The sequence below is a fragment of the Paramisgurnus dabryanus genome, chromosome 2 (genome assembly GCF_030506205.2).
Source record: "Paramisgurnus dabryanus chromosome 2, PD_genome_1.1, whole genome shotgun sequence".
NCBI classification, from domain to species: Eukaryota; Metazoa; Chordata; class Actinopteri; order Cypriniformes; family Cobitidae; genus Paramisgurnus; species Paramisgurnus dabryanus.
In genome coordinates this window covers 23,568,591-23,589,012 of record NC_133338.1, presented here as the reverse complement: position 1 = coordinate 23,589,012, position 20,422 = coordinate 23,568,591, and the positions used below count along the sequence as shown (strand labels likewise).

General features: G+C 38.0%; 1 protein-coding gene and 1 long non-coding RNA gene across 3 annotated transcripts in view; one reads left to right on the top strand and one right to left on the bottom strand.

Moving 5' to 3' along the window:
• Positions 1-20,422, bottom strand: part of acin1b (apoptotic chromatin condensation inducer 1b) — a 37,015-nt gene that overhangs the window by 4,324 nt on the left and 12,269 nt on the right. The window contains exons 8-13 of the mRNA XM_065248691.2: positions 18,472-18,517; positions 15,052-15,182; positions 11,950-12,105; positions 11,415-11,589; positions 11,183-11,328; positions 10,670-10,777 (exon numbers count right to left, since the gene is read on the bottom strand). Of these exons, the coding sequence (XP_065104763.1) occupies positions 10,670-10,777; positions 11,183-11,328; positions 11,415-11,589; positions 11,950-12,105; positions 15,052-15,182; positions 18,472-18,517 (762 nt within the window). The remainder of the gene's footprint in view (positions 1-10,669; positions 10,778-11,182; positions 11,329-11,414; positions 11,590-11,949; positions 12,106-15,051; positions 15,183-18,471; positions 18,518-20,422) is intronic.
• Positions 5,968-7,232, top strand: LOC135730659 (uncharacterized). Of its 2 annotated transcripts, XR_010526036.2 has the most exons (5): positions 5,968-6,028; positions 6,361-6,458; positions 6,599-6,684; positions 6,765-6,879; positions 7,017-7,232. It is a non-coding gene; the product is annotated as an uncharacterized lncRNA (long non-coding RNA). The 2 variants fall into 2 exon arrangements; XR_012335259.1 differs by lacking the exon at positions 5,968-6,028 and having other exon boundaries at positions 6,055-6,458.

Below are 20,422 nucleotides of genomic sequence, written 5' to 3'. Positions count from 1 at the left end.
GGTGCTATTTATTTTAATCAAACTGGTCAACCTTAAAACTTTAAACACACGAAACCTTTGAAACAAACGATGATACAGAGGCCGTTTCTCAATCCTAAGTCTGCAGCCTTCCGGAGGTCGCATTTCTAAGCTGCATACGTCATCAAGACTCATCAAGAGTCACAATATTAACAATAATGAAGTTTACTATTATTCTTAGTTAATCGTAAATTGTTGTTATATGTTTATCAGGGCTTGACATTAACTTTTTGAGGAACTTGTCCTTCGGACAAGTAAATTTGTGTTTCACTTGTCCATGCACAAAAGTCACTTGTCCGGGTAAAGATTTATAATATAATGTATTTTTTGTGTTTTGCTAATCAGTGGCGGAGCAAGGGATTTTTCATAGGGGTGGCCAGGCAGGGGCCAGCAGTAACTCTGGGGTGGCATATAAAATCTCTATCATCCAACCTTAAAATACTTTTAAGTATTATAGGTGTGTTAATCAGAATAATGTATAACATACAATTGCTACAATAATTTAATTTTTATTAAAATGAATTGAGATTAACATACAATTTATAGTCATAATTCAACCTCCATGTTTTTTTAACTATTTAATCAAATAAAACTTTTGAAATTTACTTTGAAACCAGAATTTATCTCTCCCATTGCTGAAAAAACTAGAGACCAGAAAATCATGTGAATTTTGAAGGCTACTTTAATCAGGCATGTGATTGGCTAAGGACAAAAAAGCAGGAAAATATATTGAGACCCCCCCACACACACACGCCAATCAAACTGGTGGCGGATCTATACGGATAGTAAAGTAGGACCCATAACAACTTATTTGAACAAAAAAAAACACATTTTAATTCATTTTACAGCTAGATGTGCAACATGCTACTTTTTTGTACAGTATGACACATAACAACTTATTTGGTGGATTTGTAACAGTGGGAATCAAAAGCAAGTGTCTTGTCCACTGCTCCATCACCACCTCTCTCTATATCAACAACCATGATAAAAAATATGTTTTAACTTATTTTTGTTTTGCATTTTTACCCAACTTTAACAGCTAAATGTGCAACATGCAAATGTTCATGTCAAAAGAAGGCCTATTTTGCCGACATCCAAATAAAATGTAGGCAATGGCTTATAAAGAACTAAAGGCATGGCTACTTTTAATTTTATACTTTAAATAAATTTCCAAGCCTGTACTTTGATACTTTTACTTGAGTAAAGAAGTTAAATCAGTACTTCTATTTTTACCAGAGTATTATTTTAATACAAATATCTGTAAAATGTGCTACACAGGACCATTAGTTATAATAAAGTGTCTTAAAGGTCTCTTTTTCTAATTTTAGACCCCTGTAGATGAGTAACTTTGTTAGCTGTTAAACATGAACAATAGAAGGTTGACACTAATAAATAGAAGTAATTGTACAAAAAAGTGCAGGTGCTATTTATTTTAATCAAACTTGTCAACCTTAAAACTTTAAACACACGAAACCTTTGAAACAAACGATGATACAGAGGCCGTTTCTCAATCCTAAGTCTGCAGCCTTCCGGAGGTCGCATTTCTAAGCTGCATACGTCATCAAGACTCATCAAGAGTCACAATATTAACAATAATGAAGTTTACTATTATTCTTAGTTAATCGTAAATTGTTGTAATATGTTTATCAGGGCTTGACATTAACTTTTTGAGGAACTTGTCCTTCGGACAAGTAAATTTGTGTTTCACTTGTCCATGCACAAAAGTCACTTGTCCGGGTAAAGATTTATAATATAATGTATTTTTTGAGTTTTGCTAATCAGTGGCAGACCAAGGGATTTTTCCATAGGGGTGGCCAGGCAGGGGCCAGCAGTTACTCTGGGGTGGCATATAAAATCTCTATCATCCAACCTTAAAATACTTTTAAGTATTATAGTGTGTTAATCAGAATAATGTAACATACAATTGCTACAATAATTTAATTTTTATTAAAATGAATTGAGATTAACATACAATTTATAGTCATAATTCAACCTCCATGTTTTTTCATGTGAATCATGTGAATTTTGAAGGCTACTTTAATGTATTTTACTAAGATTTGTTTGGCTGCTTCTTGCTACTCTTTCTGAAGAAGGATGCTATATCTGCTGCCTTTCTCTTCACTTTTCCCTCATTTCAATGATTGTCTGACATTAAAACACTAAAGCAAAACATTAAAACATTACCATGTTTTTAAAAACTTATTAGGGTAAATGTATCTAGATTATCTGTTATATATAAAATCAATCTTAATCCTTGCATTTACGCTGTAATGTTTGTGTGGGATTTTTTAATGTACAGTGACGAACTCTGTCAGATTAAAATCGGCTGTCACGCGGCGCAAACACACACAGAGGCGCGCTGAAAGAGAGATTCTCATTATAAAACAGATTCTTAAACAAGATTTTAAGCCATTTATGTGTTTTTACCGAACTTTAGAAGAGAAAACGCAGTGATGAAAACGCGGTTGAAGTGGCTGTCATTTATATTCACGCCGGAGTCTGAAGAAACATCACTCTAGACTCCACTCCGTCCCGCGATTCCCGCCCCTCCGTGTTCGTCGATCAGGTTTCATGCACGAATGTAATGCTCAGTTAGGTTAAACCAGACTCGATGAGGTAACTTATTTCCTTGCCTTTTTTCGGAACCAATATTGTTGCATCGTCCCTCTCTCAGTCGCCACCAGGATTTTCTGCAATGGTGCTAGTTTTTCCTCTCATTTCTGTGAAAATTGCTGCTCCAAATCCACCAAGTAAACCGACATGTATATGTTTGCTGCTTTGTTTCGCGTCACGCAAGTGACAGCCAAACGTCGCAAATGAGGAGAAGAGAGGAGAGAAACGATCGGGTCTGATTGGTGAATCCGCCATTTGCGAACGGTCAGAAACACGTCCTTGTTGATACTTGGAAAGGAAGGAAAATGCATCTCTTTGTCATCTGCCACCGGTGTGGCCCTGTTGCGCGGGGACGGCGATTGTGGTTCCGTCCCGGGTTACCATGGCGACGGCTGTGAGATACCCCCCTCCCCCCTTATTTTTTTTTTTACATATCTGCATGATTCATGTAGGTCACATTTTCAGGTCGGAAAATCCGGAATTCCGGATTAATCCGGAAAAATCACATCCCTGAAATATACACGTAAACTGCATCATTTCCTTTTAATTTGCGGGTTTCTTTTAAATATAAATGCGCTTAAAGCAGCATTTATTTGCGTTCTAGGTGGAAAAACAAGTCAGTGGCAATTCCTGAATAACACGACACAAACTTTTTTTTTTTTAAATGTCACATTTACTTCTCAGAGGCACGAAACGAAACAGTTTCTGAAACTGACGTTCTCTCAAAACTGAAATTAAACACAGTGTTTCGCGTTTTCCTCGTCGGTGTCATGTTGTTTGCACATCTGATCAGGAAGCAAGGTAATGTGCACGCGACGACGAGAGGTGACGCGCTGCGCAATAGAGTTATCCCTCCTACTTTTGAATGTTTACTAAGATTTTCTAATCCCGTCCGAATTGACCATTAATATTACAGACGTCCTGTGGTAAAATTACATTACGCCATCTACCCCTGTAAAACTAATCCCATCCGAAAGGGCTTTTGATCTTACCATCACAAGCGGAAATGCCCATAAAGAAATGCGATGCAGATTTTTTTGACCTAATGGGAGAGGTTCTAGCGGACCAATCACAACGCTTGCGGCCCTCGTAGAACAAGACCATGCTATGCCGTACATTTTGGGCGAGGTACGCAATCAGGCTACGCATGGCAAGGCAAAGCCTACGTCATAGCTAGGCCTGTCCGAAAATGACTATACCCACTTATCACAATATAAGTGAACATGCCGTCGCAAGTTTTTGGAGAAGAGATACACCGCTCAAGTGTTTACATGTGTGTTTGTTTCCATAAAAATGAATGTCATTAGCATTTTAGCCGATCGCTATTGCCGCTGTCATTTCGGTCTACTGTCTGTCTCGAAAGAGTGGCACGCGTAGGTTTCATCAGTTTGATAATAAATTCAAATGGAATTGGTTTCAAAGCTACAACCCACATCTCTAATGTGAATGAAACATGAGGAGAGGAAGTTAATGTAAACGAGTCAGCATGTCTACTCTGTTAAAGGACAAGTTCGGTATTTTAGACTTAAAGCCCTGTTTTCAGATTGTTTATGGTGAAATAGAATGGTTTTGACTGAAATTTCGACATTTTCGGCTGCCCTGAGAATTTTCGCGTGTTTGTGTTTCAGCTCAGACCTCTACAATGGGTTTAATAGTGCACTGGAACAATCCTTCCTAAAATGCATTAAACTTTCGTTTACAAAGACGTGAAACTCACCGAGTGTTCAGGGGTGTTCACTGGTATGCTCACACAAAAATCGCTCCAAAAGACGCATTCCAACAGGTTTTATCGTAGTTTTTACCAACTCCATTGACTGTATTAGACGTCCTGTGAGGTACGGTATTACTCCGCGCCGGGAACTTTGTTTCTATTCTTGCAATTGGCAATGGCGGATTAGCGCCACCACCTGGGCTGGAGTGTCTATTATTCAAGCTCTAAGCGGAAGAGGCGTTTGGGGAAATAGGTCCACAAGTTAACAACGAATGCTAAAACAGCTGTTGGAAAGCATCTTTTGCAGCGATTTTTGTGTGAGCATATCAGTGAACACCACTGACCACTCGGTGAGTTTCACGTCTTTGTAAATGAAAGTTTAATGCATTTTAGGAAGGATTGTTCCAGTGCACCATTAAACCTATTGTAGAGATCTGAGCTTTAACACAAACACGCGAAAATTCTCAGGGCAGCCGAAAATGTCGAAATTTCAGTCAAAACCATTCTATTTGACCATAAACAATCTGAAAACAGGGCTTTAAGTCTAAAATACCGAACTTGTCCTTTAAAAAACAGAGGCAATGAAAAGGCCTACACAGCAAAATCACCAGTGTTAAATTTTCAGGGATAGTGTTAAATACACAGTGTTGATGCTGTTTTAACACTTTCTGGTAATAAAATAACACTGCCATTGCTAGGCCAGTGTTATATTCACGACAGTGTCAGTGTAAAACAAGGGTGTTATCAGATTTCACTCTGAGCGGTGTAAATCAAGCCACGCCTCCACTAAACATACCCTGTCAGGGATTTTACCGCCATTTTCTTTCACAGGAGGACTGAAGAGATCAGGTAAATCAGTCTCATAATATTCACATGGTTTAGCTAAATTAAACTGTTATTTCTCTGTCTGACTCTACGCAGCCATATACCAAAAAACCTAAATAAGATATTTTTCCCATTTTATTTCCCCTTTGTTCGTTATTTGGTTCAGTTTAATCAGAGCTACCTAGTGTTACGTTGTTCCCTTGTTAGTTTAATATAAAGTTAAACTGCTAGCTAAAAGTTTAAAACCAAGAAGGATAATTTTAACAGGAGATATGAACGAAATAATTGAACCATGATAAAACGCGACATGCACTACAAATTGAAGGTATGAAAGTAAGTTAAATGAAAGCTCGTTTATTCACCATATGATGCTCGTTATAAGGTAATCATATAGGCTAGATACCGTGAGTTAACAAGGTCGTTTACATGCACGTGATTGCACGGATATCGGTTAATTATTCAAATTACTGAAAAACACGGAGAAACCCGCAACCGCATCGTCATGTGTTTTTCTAAGATGTATGCAAACAGGGGAAATATCGCCAAACCAACAATTAATTTGACCAAAACCTCACAATATATCATCATTTGTATGCACAGATTGGATGCATTGTGTGTTGTAAGCTATTCGTGGTGCTAGATGTCAGACAGATGCAAATGGCAAATACATACGAAAGTGTAAAACGTGTATGGCGAACATTTTTTTTCTGTCATTATAGATGCTAGTTTGGTGAAAGTTCCACACTGAGTGCTTCAAATCATTCAGACGAGATGCTGTTTTTAGGGCAGTTTATTAAAGAAGACCTGGATGACTTCCAATGAGAAACGACTGCTAATACTTATATAAATTCATTACAGAAGGTAAGTTTATATATTTATACATATAAATCATTTTATTTGACATAACTGAACAGTTAACCAATCTTTTTAGTATATGTAGTTTTGTACATATTATTATTATTATTATTATTATTATTAATCTGGAAAGAAACTCACATGACCTGCTGCCAACTTTAATAAAAATATATTATCTTCTCATACATCGTTTTGCTATTGATGTCATATTAAATAGCAATCAAATTGATTACTATTTTGAAAATGTATAAATGAAGATTCATATTGTCTTGAGTGCTGTTTTTAATATAAAAAGAATGTTGAGTTTTCAGAGTCTTTATTGTCATTTTTTGTGATAGGACCCTACCAGACTATATTTGAATACGGCATACCCATGAATTCTGGAACTGTTATTCCTTAACCCAGTTTGGAGGATAAGAGCTTACCAACTAGTTATGTGAGTACACACAGTACATTTGTACTGTACACTGTCTCTAACATGATTTATTATACTGAGATTATTTTGATTCAAATAACGGTTAAAACTGCACCCTTTTTGGCATTTTCCTGACTCTTTTTGTCTTTGAAAATCTGCAGAAATATGCTGAGGTGATGTATTGCAAAATAGCCAACATACAACAACATGGATGACCCTCTGTCTGGTCAACAGGAGTTTAAATATGGTAAGTGTACATGGGTTTGCTACTTTTCCGGTTTTAAAGTTTAACTGTATACTCATGGGGTTTAAATTCTGTTTTGCTAGGACGGGACAGTGATGTGGCAGCTCTTCCCTGGCTCATTCACCTCTTGCCTTCATTTGTGAAAGGAAGAAAGAAGAAAGAGGGTCAATGTGCAACTGAAGCTACTGATTGTGCGGTGTAAGTTTTTTAGTATTTTGTTCTAGTTATTTATTCAGCAGTTAGTTTGCTTGCATTGTTCACCCCATGTAAATGCATACAAGTTCATAAATACACATCAAATACATTCATCAAATACACTCTTTTAAAACACTTAGGTGATGAGCATCAATCCATGCTTTGAGGTGGATGAATCAGCACAGCCCTGCCTGCTCTGCGTTGGGAACAGAAGTTGCATCCAGAATTTTTGCATCATTCTGGACCAAAAAGCCATTCCCTCCATGATGAAGACCACTGATGCAGCCTTCCACTACATCATGAGTAAAACAACTACAGAACTAAATACCAGGTTGGAACGTATTTAAGAAAAATGAAACGTCATTTGAATTGAAATGTCTGTTTTGTCTTTAGTATTGTGAAGGATAGGCATTTCTGCCTGCCAGTAAGGTAATTGCAGTGTATTTTAATGTTCAAGTTTTGAGTAGGGTGGCTAATTTTTTTTAAACTCTCATTTGATATATTAAAGACCTTATAATAAGTGATTTTCATGTCACTCTGCTGTGGTATAAGATAACTTTCATTATTCCATACTGTAGTCTGTTTCTAATCGTAGCTGAGGTATTTAAATAAGCAGTGTTAAATGCAAAGTGTTGTGTGTATCAATGTAAATATTAAATGTGATGCACTTTAATAAAAAGAGGTTTTGCAATATTTCTTGTCATTTGTCTTTTATAGAAACAACCCATTAGCAACAAAAGTGGCTATTAATCAGTATTTTAACACTTAACATTGTTGAATTCACATTACACTGGTGTTGACCTTAAATTAGGAGTGTTAATTTTTAACACTGTATTTCTGTGCCAACACCAGTGTAGTGTGGAAACAACAATGAATAGTGTGAACAAAGTGTAAAATTTAACAATATTGAGTGTTAAATTAACATATAATGAGTGTTGTTAAATTAACACTACACTTTTGACTAAATTAACACAGTGTAGTGTGGACACATATACACACTTTGCCAGTGTTAAATTTGACACCCTGGGTGTTATTTTAACACCAGTGATTTTGCTGTGTATACAAACAAAAAGTCATCTAAAACATCACCATTACATCCTAGTGTTTAGATCTGAGGTTAGCAATCACAGTAACACTCGTCTAAAGCAATAAACCATGTTAAACTGGGATTTGCACTTAACATTGACTGTTAGCGGTTTAAAACTGAAATGCATATTTTACAATATTTATTTATGTTTTAAATCATTTGACTTTTTTACATTTCAATTTCATATTTTTCATCTTGATATTCCTAAAAATCTATATTGTGTTCATAAAAAGGATGTACTTGCATTATTATGCTATTTTATTGTCATAAATAATCCGTGACATAAAATGGTCTTAAAAAACAATACTATTGACCATCACCATTATTTCTGAGGCAATTAACCCACATATGAAAAGTAGGTATCATGACAGTCCTATCATAGCTACAGCATAGAACCTATGCGTGATTATAAATTACGCATTAGGTAATGACCAAATTTTACCTGAGGTTATTAAATGCTGCTTTTAATCAGGGTTAGTGCCGCAGGGTTGAGCCCAGATTGCGGTGCTGAACATGCACAGTGCGAGACGAAATGGGGTTAGAAAGTTGACTTGATGGTTAGCAACGAACAGCCAATCAGAAACCGCGTACCCTTATATCAAAAGCTGTTTACACATCACAAGAGCGAAAGTCTCAAAACAAGCTGTGTGTACAGTTACAAACTTCTAGACAGTAGCTTTTTAGTTTGAGGGTGACTGAAAACACCCGAATTGTAGTATAATGGCGCTTTTCCATTGCATAGTACCCCACGGTTTAGTTTAGTTTGGGTCGGGTCACCTCACCTCACTTTGGCGTGGTTAGCTTTTCCATCGAGTTTAGTATCACTTCGGAGTGGGAGGGATTATAGGCGTGTCGTTATATTTACGCTGCCTACTGCTGTGACATCATACACGTGAGAGCGTTGTTGTACATTCCCATACATTCATTTATTTCTCAGTCTGCCACAAAATTAAAATTGGCCATCACAAATTGATGTTTGCACATCGCGTTTGTCTCACATGACAGTTTCTGTTGAAACACCCGACCCATGGCGTCAGTCGACGGCGCTCCGCTGAGCCTCATTCAAGTTGAATTTAAGCATATATAATGCGGACGTGCACGTCGCGAATGTGCCGCCACAAACTGCAAGTCTGGAAAAAACTGTTATGGTGTCCCGGATTCTCAACCTGTGGATGTTTGTTCATCACTAAAAGGGTGTTTGGAAACTTATAGCAGAACACAGATAACAACATGTTTGCTTGAGACAGCGCAAGCTAGCAGTAAGCTAAAGCTAATATTTACATTATAGCGATGACGTGACGATTCTCTCAGACCAATCAGTGATCTACAGTGTTTTCGCGTCACGTTTGGTATCAGCTCGGGTCGCTTGGAACCCCAACCGAGGTGGTACGAAAAAAAAAGTATCGGGTACTACGTACTGCACCCAATGGAAAAGCTCCCAAAAGTAAGCTGACCCGACCCAAACTAAACTAAACCGTGGGGTACTATGCAATGGAAAAGCGCCATAAAAGTCCCACAAAGTCTAAAACAGCCAAAAAGGATATATGTGGCAACCTGTTTTGTCACTGATGTGGTTATTCACAGCGGTGGAGCACTGTTTAACATCAGTTTGTTTGTGACAACAGTATTTATCCAATCATGACTACTGACACCACAAATAAAAATATGTTAACTATGACTTAAAGGGATAGTTCGGCCAAAAATGATATTAAACCCATGATTTACTCACCCCCAAGCTGTCCGAGTTGCACATGTCCATCGTTTTTCAGACAAACACATTTTCGGATATTTTAGAAAATGTTTTAGATCTTTCAGTTGATTAAATGTAATGTTACGGGGTCCACGACCTTCAAGTCCAAAAAAGTGCCTCCATCCTTCACAAAATAAATCCAAACGGCTCCAGGATGATAAACAAAGGTCTTCTGAGGGTAATCCGTGCTGTGTTGTTGTAGAAATATCCATATTTAAAACTTTATAAACTAAAATAACTACCTTCCGGTAACGCCGCCATCTTAGTCGCGTCCGCATTCAGGATGAGAGCTTACGCAGCCTACGGAGGCTACTCTGCTGCTGCTCTGTTCCCCCGCCCTCCGAATTTGTCATACGTCACTAAGAAAAGTGCGTACACTACGCTTTTTAAATCTCTCCTGAATACAGAGGAGTCTAAGATGGCGGCGCTACCGGAAGGTTTTTATTTTCGTTAAAAAAGTTTTAAATATGGATATTTCTACAACAACGCCGCACGGATTACCCTCAGAAGACCTTTGTTTATCATCCTGGAGCCGTTTGGATTTAATTTGTTAAGGATGGACGCACTTTTTTTGGACTTGAAGGTCGTGGACTATGGGTGGACCCCGTAACATTACATTTAATCAACTGAAAGATCTAAAACATTTTATAAAATATCCGAAAATGTGTTTGTCTGAAAAACGATGGACATATGCAACTCGGACAGCTTGGGAGGTGAGTAAATCATGGGTTTAATATCATTTTTAGCCGAACTATCCCTTTAAGGAGTATAGAAGTGCGAAACGACAAATCTCTGGGTCATCCCTTAACCCCTGGTAAAGTGTGACCTGTGTGAAATGTGAAACACACAACCCAGCATTTCATTCACCTGAGATTTAAAATAACCCTGGGTTAACTATTTCAAGTGTGAAAAGTTATTTTAAGAGATAAAAATAAAAAGGAAAAAAGGAATCTCACTGTGACATAGCAGTGGGATTTGATCTTGTCGATCCAGAAACCCTCCTCCACCAACGCACCCGTCCGGTTTAATAGCTCCTTCAGCTGACCTAAGGTGAAAGGTCGCACCTAAAAGAAACACGGTTTAAGATGAAAGTTCAGTGAAACCACCAACAGTCTGACCTTCGTTACATTAATAAACATTCCTGTTTGAATCGTAATTTAAATTTATGATAAAACTAAATTCTGCAAAATTGCAAAAAAACAACTACATATTGCTTATTAAACCTTTAAACAGTTACTGTATGGTGCCTGCAGCAAGATGAAACCCATTACAGTATGGATGTTTCATACTGGTACTAGTCTGAAACTAATTTCCTTGTAAACCAACACCTAATAGCTACCACAAAGTCAAAGAACTGTGTTTGTCGTGTAAGCATCGCCAGTCAAAGAAACACCCATGGCTCAGTGCCACAATGTACACCGCAAAAGAGTGATACACGCACTGAAAACTGATATTACACTTGTGCTTACCAAGTTGCAGATGTGTATGATGTTGGATGTTTTCCCACGCGGAGGAGACAGATCACGACTTGTTCGAACGGGGTCGTCAATTGTTATGGACACGCCTGATTTCTGCTGACTGATGGAGCGCCGCACCAAAGAGTCATTGGGAGTAACTGAAAAAAAAGAGATGCATTTAAACTTCCACATGGAAAAAACAAGCATGTGAATTCTTGCTGCACACCGTATCAGTGATAGTTACCTTTTTTGGAATCTCCCTCTTGTGTCTCCATTGTAGCATCAGAGGAGCTCTCACGTTTCTTTGGTTTTTCCTTTTCTCTTACAGTCCATTTCTGTTCTTCATCATCACCACCACCATCATCATCATCATCCTCCATTTTTTTCTCCCCATTCTCCTGTCCATCAGATGGAACAATCTGGGGTTGCAAAAATAAGTAATTACATGACAGGAAAAGAAATTCCAAACAAATAAAAATCTTCTCATAAGTTTAACATCTGTTGCATAAACTCAATTTAATTATGAAATTGAAGTTTGATTTCAGTCATTGATTTCACATTTAATTTCAATCTTAGACACAGCCTATATTCAAGATATCAAGGTTATATTTTCACAGAATGATCACAGGAAAATTTGCTAGGTTTTCACAGACTTGGTAACTTATCAATGAGGCATTTCTATTAAGTTATTAAAGAGTTCAATTCTTGGATACTTTTGCATTATGTATGTAGCACTCTTCTGCAACCATTTCAACCATGTAGCTTGTTGCATTGCTGACCTGTGTCACTGTGCGTCTGATCTTCAAGTCCTGATCCTCCTCTGGTTCCTTCAGGTCACGAGGACCTGCGATGTCTTCTTCACTAGACAGACGTCCCTCATCTGGGTGCAGCTCAACCACAGCCTCCTGCAAAGGCTTGATCTCTGGAATTAATGTCTGGAACAGGAAAAAATTTTCATTGCATGCACCACATACATTATTCCACATTTCCGTTTGAAAAGCAAATCTCTTTAAAAACTGGCATTGAATGATCACATTAACATGCACCCTCATAATGCGATTTTGGCAATATTGCAATTATACTTTAGGTCAGGTAAACATAATACTTAGATACAAATAATGTGATTAAGCTCACAATCACAGCATATATAATCATATTAAAACAGGTGTTGTACGCCGGTTTTAATCACAGTATGCGGCCATGTAAACACTTTAATCACATCTATAATGCATTAACTGAAGTGCGTGCATGCTTTTTCCACACACATTAAGCGCGCATTAGATTTAAACTTGACATTTGGAAGTTTCCCCTGAACTTGCTGTCAGCAAATCTTTTAAAACATCAGCTCAAATAATGTGACAGCAGTGTATAAAACTGACAGGCACTGTCATATTATTTCTATTTTTATCACGGCACCAAATAACGACATGTGTCCATAAGAATGTGTTTGTCATTTAACTTAAATTAAACAGTAGACAGTATAGTTCATTATTTGTTCTGTGCATTGTGCTGTGTGTGAATAATAAGCACAATGATAAGCGAATAATCAGAAAATAAAACTGCATGTAAACGGGAGTGAAGAGGTCAGCTCCAGTCATGTAAACACCTTACTGCGATTAAGTCCTTATTTTGATTATTAAAAATAATTGCATTATTGATGTACATGTAAACATAGTCATTGTTAAAATGTTCATGTATAGCTCAGGGCTAGAGCATTGCGTTTGCAGCGCAAAAGGTCATGGGTTCGAACCCAAGGAACACACATACTGATTGCACTGTAAGTCGCTATGGATAAAAGCGTCTGCCAAATGCATAAATATTAGGGATGCTCCGATCAATCGGCCGCCGATCGGTATCGGCCGATAATGGCATTAAATGACTCGATCGGTGCTCGCTAAATCTGCCGATCTCATAAACCGATCTTTCTGTTTACTTTTGTCATCAAAAGGATCCTGAATGCGGGTGCAATTAAAGACATTTTTTACGTAGCGCGAGCATTTTTACAACCCGTTGCTCATGTGCGACGTGCAGATTTGTATGTCTCTCTTTGCTTTTACAGAGATATGCGTATGTTCTACGAGGACGCGCTCCGGTCAACAGCGCGAGGCGTCTTCACATCCCCATCAAACAGCGTATACAACACATATCTATCACGGACAATTGCATCCTCATGCCAAAAGTTTATTATTTGCATGCGTTTTAAAGTTTTGAGCGTTTAAACTTTCATTTTCCTCACAGCTGCTTGTCTGCGTTCAGCCGCCGCCCACACACAGCAGCCTGTGATCAGTGCACGTAAACAGAGCGATCTCTCTCTCTCACGTCTTAAAGCTGCAGTAACCTAATTCATCTCTCAATAAAATCACTCACTGCTCTTGACTAAAGAACTTTTATACTTCATACGAATGCGCGTATATTTAATTAATACAGTAAAGACTGTGAAGTGTTTTATTTTCAGTACTTTTAGGAGACATAAGCCTTTTTAAAGCCATTTTAAATTTCTCTTTGCAGAATAAATATTTGTTGTGCTTATTTATTTGAGTCTCTATTAAAACAATAATATACCTAATTACTGCAAGTAATATAACAAAGGCAATAGAGATGCGCGGATGGGCTATTATTTCATCCGCAACCGCATCACAAAACTCATCATCCGTCCGCCATCCATCCGCACCAACGTTTCTGACCAGTTTTTAAAACCGCACCCGCCCGCCATCCGCTGACTGGGCGATGCAAGACGCTGCTGATGACAGCCGCGAGACTAAAGCTCTAGAATATCAGCAGTGAACTCAGTCTCCGATCGGCGCACACGGGACAAAAATAAATAAATAAGTAATGCCTAAATTAAACGCACAAATTACATAGTCTGCACTGGTGTCATCCTGATTTACCACTTTGTAAAACTTATTCCAGGCAAACCTTTTCTGACCTTCTATTTCCTTTGTTTTTAATTCTAATTTTTTGAGGCATTGATAAGAGCTGTGTCAAAATGCGTCCTCATTTCTCTGCGCTGTTAATGATAGAACGAATGGATTCTTAACATGCCGAGGCTATCCCAAACAATTAAAACCTTTATTAAATAAAAGTGTATTAGAAAACTTTTTCTTGTCACTGTTTTAGTATTATAAGTTATGTTTTGTGTTAATATTATTCTGTTTATGTTGCGTATATTTGCAACATAAGGTTGATTATTTGATATACTGTTGAATAGTTTAATCTACATCAATGTGTCATATTTTCTGAAATAAATTAATATTTTTGATTACATAATTTATTTTAATAAGTCAGAAATGTCTCCGCTGTTTTCTGCTGACAGGCGCGGTGGGGGCTACTGGGGGCGCGTGCAACAGGTGACGCAAATTATGGGTCCTCAGATGGCTAGACCGTCTCATTTCAGTTCTCTTTGAGAACTTCTGAGGCTGCCACCCTGAAAGACAGAGTGCTCACCTTTTAAGGTTGCATGCTTAGAAGGACACAGCTAACAAGCAGTCGATCCGCCACCCGCCCGAATCTAATTAAAATATTATTTTTCGTCACGTCATCCGCCCGATCCGCGGTTTATCCGCGGAGTCCGCGGCTGTAACCGCCAACCGCGCATCTCTAAAAGGCAACATCCGTGGTATTATTTTATCTAGAAAAAATGTAACAGTTACAGTCATCAAAGAGCTTGCATATCAGCTTTAAAAAAAAAAAAAATCGGTATCGGAATCGGTATCGACCGATCACGAAGATTACAAATCGGTGATCGGTATCGGCTGCAAAAATCCTGATCGGAGCATCCCTAATAAATATATAAATATAAGACAGTAAATCACAAAATATATAACATATTAAACAGTTAAAACATTTCTACAGTAATGTTAAAGTAGATCTGTATGAATTACCTTAAGTGATTCAGTGGTGATGCTGATTGATGGCTTCTTAGCAGTGACTGCTGTACTAGAACCCCATCTTCTCTTCCGGTTGGTTCCACCCACAGACTCTGACTCAGATGAAGCATTCTCCGATTTAACTGCTGGAGTTAAAAATAACCACAAATTTGCTAAAACACAGACCAGCAGTAGGTAACTTGTGCAGAACTATAGCTGAATATACAAGTGTTAGATATTCTCCATAGTGAGATCGTCAGCCTGTGAGATCAGCAATACACTATAGCAGGGGTCTCCAACCTTTTTGTGAGCAAGGGCTAATACAATGGATAAAACAATCTGGAGGGCTGATATAGTCTACTCAAACTTATTTGTTTTACATAAAATCAACTTGTTGATATGTTTTAGTATTGTTTAAAATGATAACATACGTAAACCAAGCCAAGCTAATATAAAAAATATGTAATAAATAAATATTACAATTAAGACTATGAATGTGCTTTGGCAGGCACCTCAAAGACTCTCCGCGGGCACCATGTTGGAGACCCCTGCACTATAGTATCGGGCGGCAGGGCAATAGTTTTCTTATTGTGACACTGGACTACAAAACCAGTTGTAAAGAGCTCATTTTAGTTGTGCGTAGGTCCTACAGCGTAGCCGCAATGGTGCAGGCTATGTGTCGGGTTTTATGAATATCATAAATATATATTGTTGCAGTTGGAGTTAAATCACTCCTCAACTTGGCCCATTTTTGTTCTTATCGTTGCAAGCGGAAATGCCTATGAAGGAATGCAATGCAGATATTTTTGATCTGAAGGAAGTGGTTCTAGTGGTCCAATCAGTGCTTGCGGTCCATGTAGACGGGATGTGTTGTTAACTTTTTGGCAAGGCTACACAGAGCTAAGGACAGCCTAGAACTTGAGTAATTAAGTCTCTTTTTAAATTGAGATTTATACATCAATGGAAAGCTTCTTTATTAATGATGTATGTTTTGTTAGGGTAGGATTTAATATTTGGCCAAGATGGAACGATTTGAAAAATCTAAATATTGAAAAAAATTGCATTTAAAGGTCAACGTCCCTACCAATGCATATTACTTATAAAAAAGTTGTTTTAGTAATGACCTTGTTGACTTAACAGGGGAAGTTGTAAGCTATTACATAAACCAAACTAGGGATGTTAACAATTAATCGATCTTCGATTAATTGTCGATAAGAATTTACTCGAAAAAACTTAACGATTGTTGAAAAACAAGATCATGCACGTGTGTGCGGCGCCTGCGCAAAACACATACAGTCGGAGAAAAAAAAAATTAAGCGAGCGCGCAAAAGTTAAACTACTAGCTATGATCACAACAATGCTCAATGCCAAGCACACGTATGTGCTTTTTAACGTCATGCGAGACGAGGCTGGCTGGCTGCCAACGCAACGAAATTACATCCGCAGTGGATCTGAGAAGGTCCGATGCAAATACGTTTAGGATACTGAAAGCAAAGACCCTCTTCAGGGAAGCCTGCAAAATTAGCACAGCAACGCTGCTATATACAGAGAAGGAGACCAGAAGCCGTTTTTAATGAACAGATTAAAATGTAATCTTAAATTATGGCAAGAAACTGTCAAATGTAAACTGTAACTGACTGTCGTTACACCCTGAATGCCCGCAACATATATCACTGATCATCATTATTGACTGGCTGAGGCGCTGCGTGTTTTCTAATGGAAGGTTGCCATCTCCGTAATATAAGCATCTTTGCTGAAAGTACGTCTAAGCTGAGGTGAGGACGAGAAAAGTGCACTTCGTGTGCTTCTTGGATATAATTACAAACAGTATATCAACGACTCGGAAAGTGAGGTAAACAACTTGATAAATAACACTTGATGATAATAAAACTGTTATTTTGACATGGACTTTCATGCGTCTGTTTCAGAGTGCCCATGTGAGGCGGAGTTATACACTCTGTCTATTAGTCATTATATTTCATTACGAGATAAGTTTAAATTGATGATTTTATCAAAACAACAACTACATTAACTCATTTTTCAATCCCACTAGCATATTATTTAGACAAAATAAAATCTTTTAATTCGCGTGAGGAAGCTGTCGTTTTTATGCACACTTTTATGTCATTGGATATGCCACTGCAGTGAAGGCTTATTGCACTATTACTGTTAACGATCATCATCGAATATGGGAAATTGCATAAATTGACATCCCTAAACCAAACTAGAACGAGAAATCCCCTAAGAACGAGTAGCAAAGCGATGTTTGTACGCAAGTTTGTCCAATTTTGCTGCATTCACTCCCAAAATTAAAGTTTTGATATTTTTTACGGTTAATTTTTTTTTTACAAAATATCTTCATGGAACATGATCTCTATTTTATATTAATTATTTTTGGCATACAGAAAAAACCCATGCAATGTATTATTTGCTTTTTCTACAATACAAAGATACCTGTGCAACCTACCACTGTTATTGTGATCCAGGGTAACATTTTTGAAAATGAATTTGCGGACAAAGAACAGAAGCGTGCTGTAAATTACTTGTAAATTAAGCGTGCCAGAGAACGGGAACAACTCGCTCACTGGGTCTCATTCACTTAGCTTGCGTATGCACAAATTTGTTTGTAAAATGTGCGTATGGACGCTTTAACTCACAAATCATGATTCAACAAAAACTTTCATACTAAAATTGATTTTAAATGTATGCAAAAACATAAGAATAATGTAGACCACAGGTACGCAATAATCATGAACAAGGAAAATATAAAATATATAAACCAGATATATTACAGGGTTCTTTTTTCCCTTTCATGATTATTGCACACGTGTGGTCTAAGTTGTTCTTACATTTTTGCAAACATTAAGAAGAAATTTTAGTATGAAAGTTTTTGTTGAATCATGATTTGTAAGTTAAAATGTTCGAACTCACATTTTACGAACAAATTTGTGCGTACGCATGCTTAGTGAATGAGACCCATTATTTTTAAACCCACGTGTGCATAACAACTTCTCTAGTGCAAGGAGAGGCACGTGCATTATAAGCTCAGTGCAAGGAATAGTCAGTACGCGAGCACATTGCAAGCTTAAGTGCGAGCTTGGGTACTTTTTGGTTTTGAACAGAGCAATGAGGAACACAGAATTATTTAAACGTCAGTTTGGTTTCTATACACAATTGGTTTAAATATTTCGGTTTAATTATTGAATAAATTAATATAGTCTTGTAGTCCGTGCATGGTAATTTTGTCAATTTTGTTTGGCCAAATGACAGAAAAACCTGAGGAAAACATTTAACGTAGGCTATTTAAGCATGTTGATTTAATTCCTGGTCTCATCTCAAAAGTTTTTTATATAAAGTCCAATGAACCCAAATCATAAAAAGCTTCAGCACCCTGTTGGACAAGGCGCAAGTGTAAGATATCCCAAACATACTTACTGCTCAGTGAGATCTTGCGCGCAGCAACCAATTTGGCAGCAGAGCTCTGAAAAAATACAAAGGAGGAGAAACAAGATCCCAGTGGATGTGTGGAGAAAGAGACAGACACAAGACAAAAGAGAGAGAGAGAGACATTGGGAAAAAGAGGGGGAACGAGAAAAAGGAGAGGGGAAGAACAGATGCACAGCTATCAGTTAAACCAAAAATGTACATGAATGCAGTTGCTTTGAAAAATAAAGTCTTTGAGAGTCCTACCCTTATAATACACTGCTACTAAAATAAAATGTCCCTTACATCACTACTGCTCTATTTTCTATAAGTATAAATCTGGCTAACAAATGCTTGACCATTTTCCCTAACGTTACTTTACCATACAGTAAAACTACACCTTGTCAACCAAGCTTTAATAACTATCATTGACACAGCAATTAACTTATATTCTAAAACCTTTTTAACAAAGCACTAAACCTTTCCATTTTAAGTTATTCAAAAACAAATACATCTTGGGAAAAAGGGTTATCCTGGTACCATTGACACCTGATTCCTCCCTGGCTTGGCTATGGCCCAACCGTACAGCACTGTATCTAGGCAACAAACGTCCAATCAGAGGAGGCTGGGGAGCGAGGGTGAGATACGATCACAATTGAATGTGCTGATTGGCCGGCTGACAGGAACTGCTCTTTTTTTGCTGCATGGTTTTTATCATTTTGTCCTTGGTATTGGATTTTGTTAGTCAACTTTTAAAGTCTTTGAAATAATTGTTTGAAAGTTTTTGTAGCAGCAGAAGTCTTTGACACAGGGAACAGGACAGGAACGTATAACACACTGCAGGCATCACTGGTGTCCACCCTGGCTGAGGTGACAGCAGAACTATCCACACGCAAACAGACTTTTTGATGTCCAACAAGCCAAAATTCTCAATCTTGTTTAGTTCATAACTGAAGTCCTTTGTACACATTCGCCAACTGTGTGGAAAAACAGCAGGTCATGTTGATAAAAATGTGCACATGTGGGAGTTTGGGTTGATGCACAATCAGGAATGTTGTTCTGATTATATGTCATCTCTTACAGTTCTTTAAAATGTTTCAGAAAGTCCATTTGGATCTGTTAGATGCAGTGCTAAGATGTAATCCTCAAAAACCAAGGCGTCGTTTGCGGTTGACAAACATCAGGCAAATGATGAGGCCCAAAAATGACTTATAAATCCAGTGGTTAGTCCATAAGCCTTGCTTATCAGCTCTGAATGATTGTCTTTGTAGTAAAAAGCATAAGTTCAGTGCACAAGCATGCGATAAAACGCCAGATGGCTGTGTAACGATTCTGTGTAGACATCAGTTCATTCAAGTAGTCCTGAAGTGTGGACAAAAATAGCAGAAGGCGTCAAGACACTTAAACAGCTGCGTGTACGCTCTGTTGACAGGAGAAGTCCATCTTGTGTTTGTGTCTGGCTAGCAAAAATGTCTTTGTTAGTAGGCAACTGCAGGGATGCGTCACGTACAGGCTTTTGCATAATACGACTGATGCCTTCCCCACTTCACCAGCTCTTTTGGTTTCTTTAAAGCAGTCCAATCAGGAGGCCACATCAGTTTTATGTGATGAGAGCCAGTGGCCAATGATCCGGCAGGTTCCTTCAGGCTATGAGTGCAGTGGCGACTCTGGGGGGCTTAGCTCTGGTACAGCCGTGACGCTTGGGCATAGCGGGGCAGGTGATGGAGGTGGAAGAGAAGAGGTGGTGGCAGTATGCAGGTACCAATATGAGCAATGGAAGAGGGGAGGGCACCTTCACAACAAAGCAATCAATGGGATTTTAAACCACAAAACAGTCATACTACCAGATCCACAGATAAAGAAAACAAGTGAGAGAGTGGGAGAAAGAGATAAAGTAAGAGGAAAACGAAGGCAGAGAGAGTCTAAAGCCTACAGCTCCTGCTACATTTAGTCGTGGGCTTTT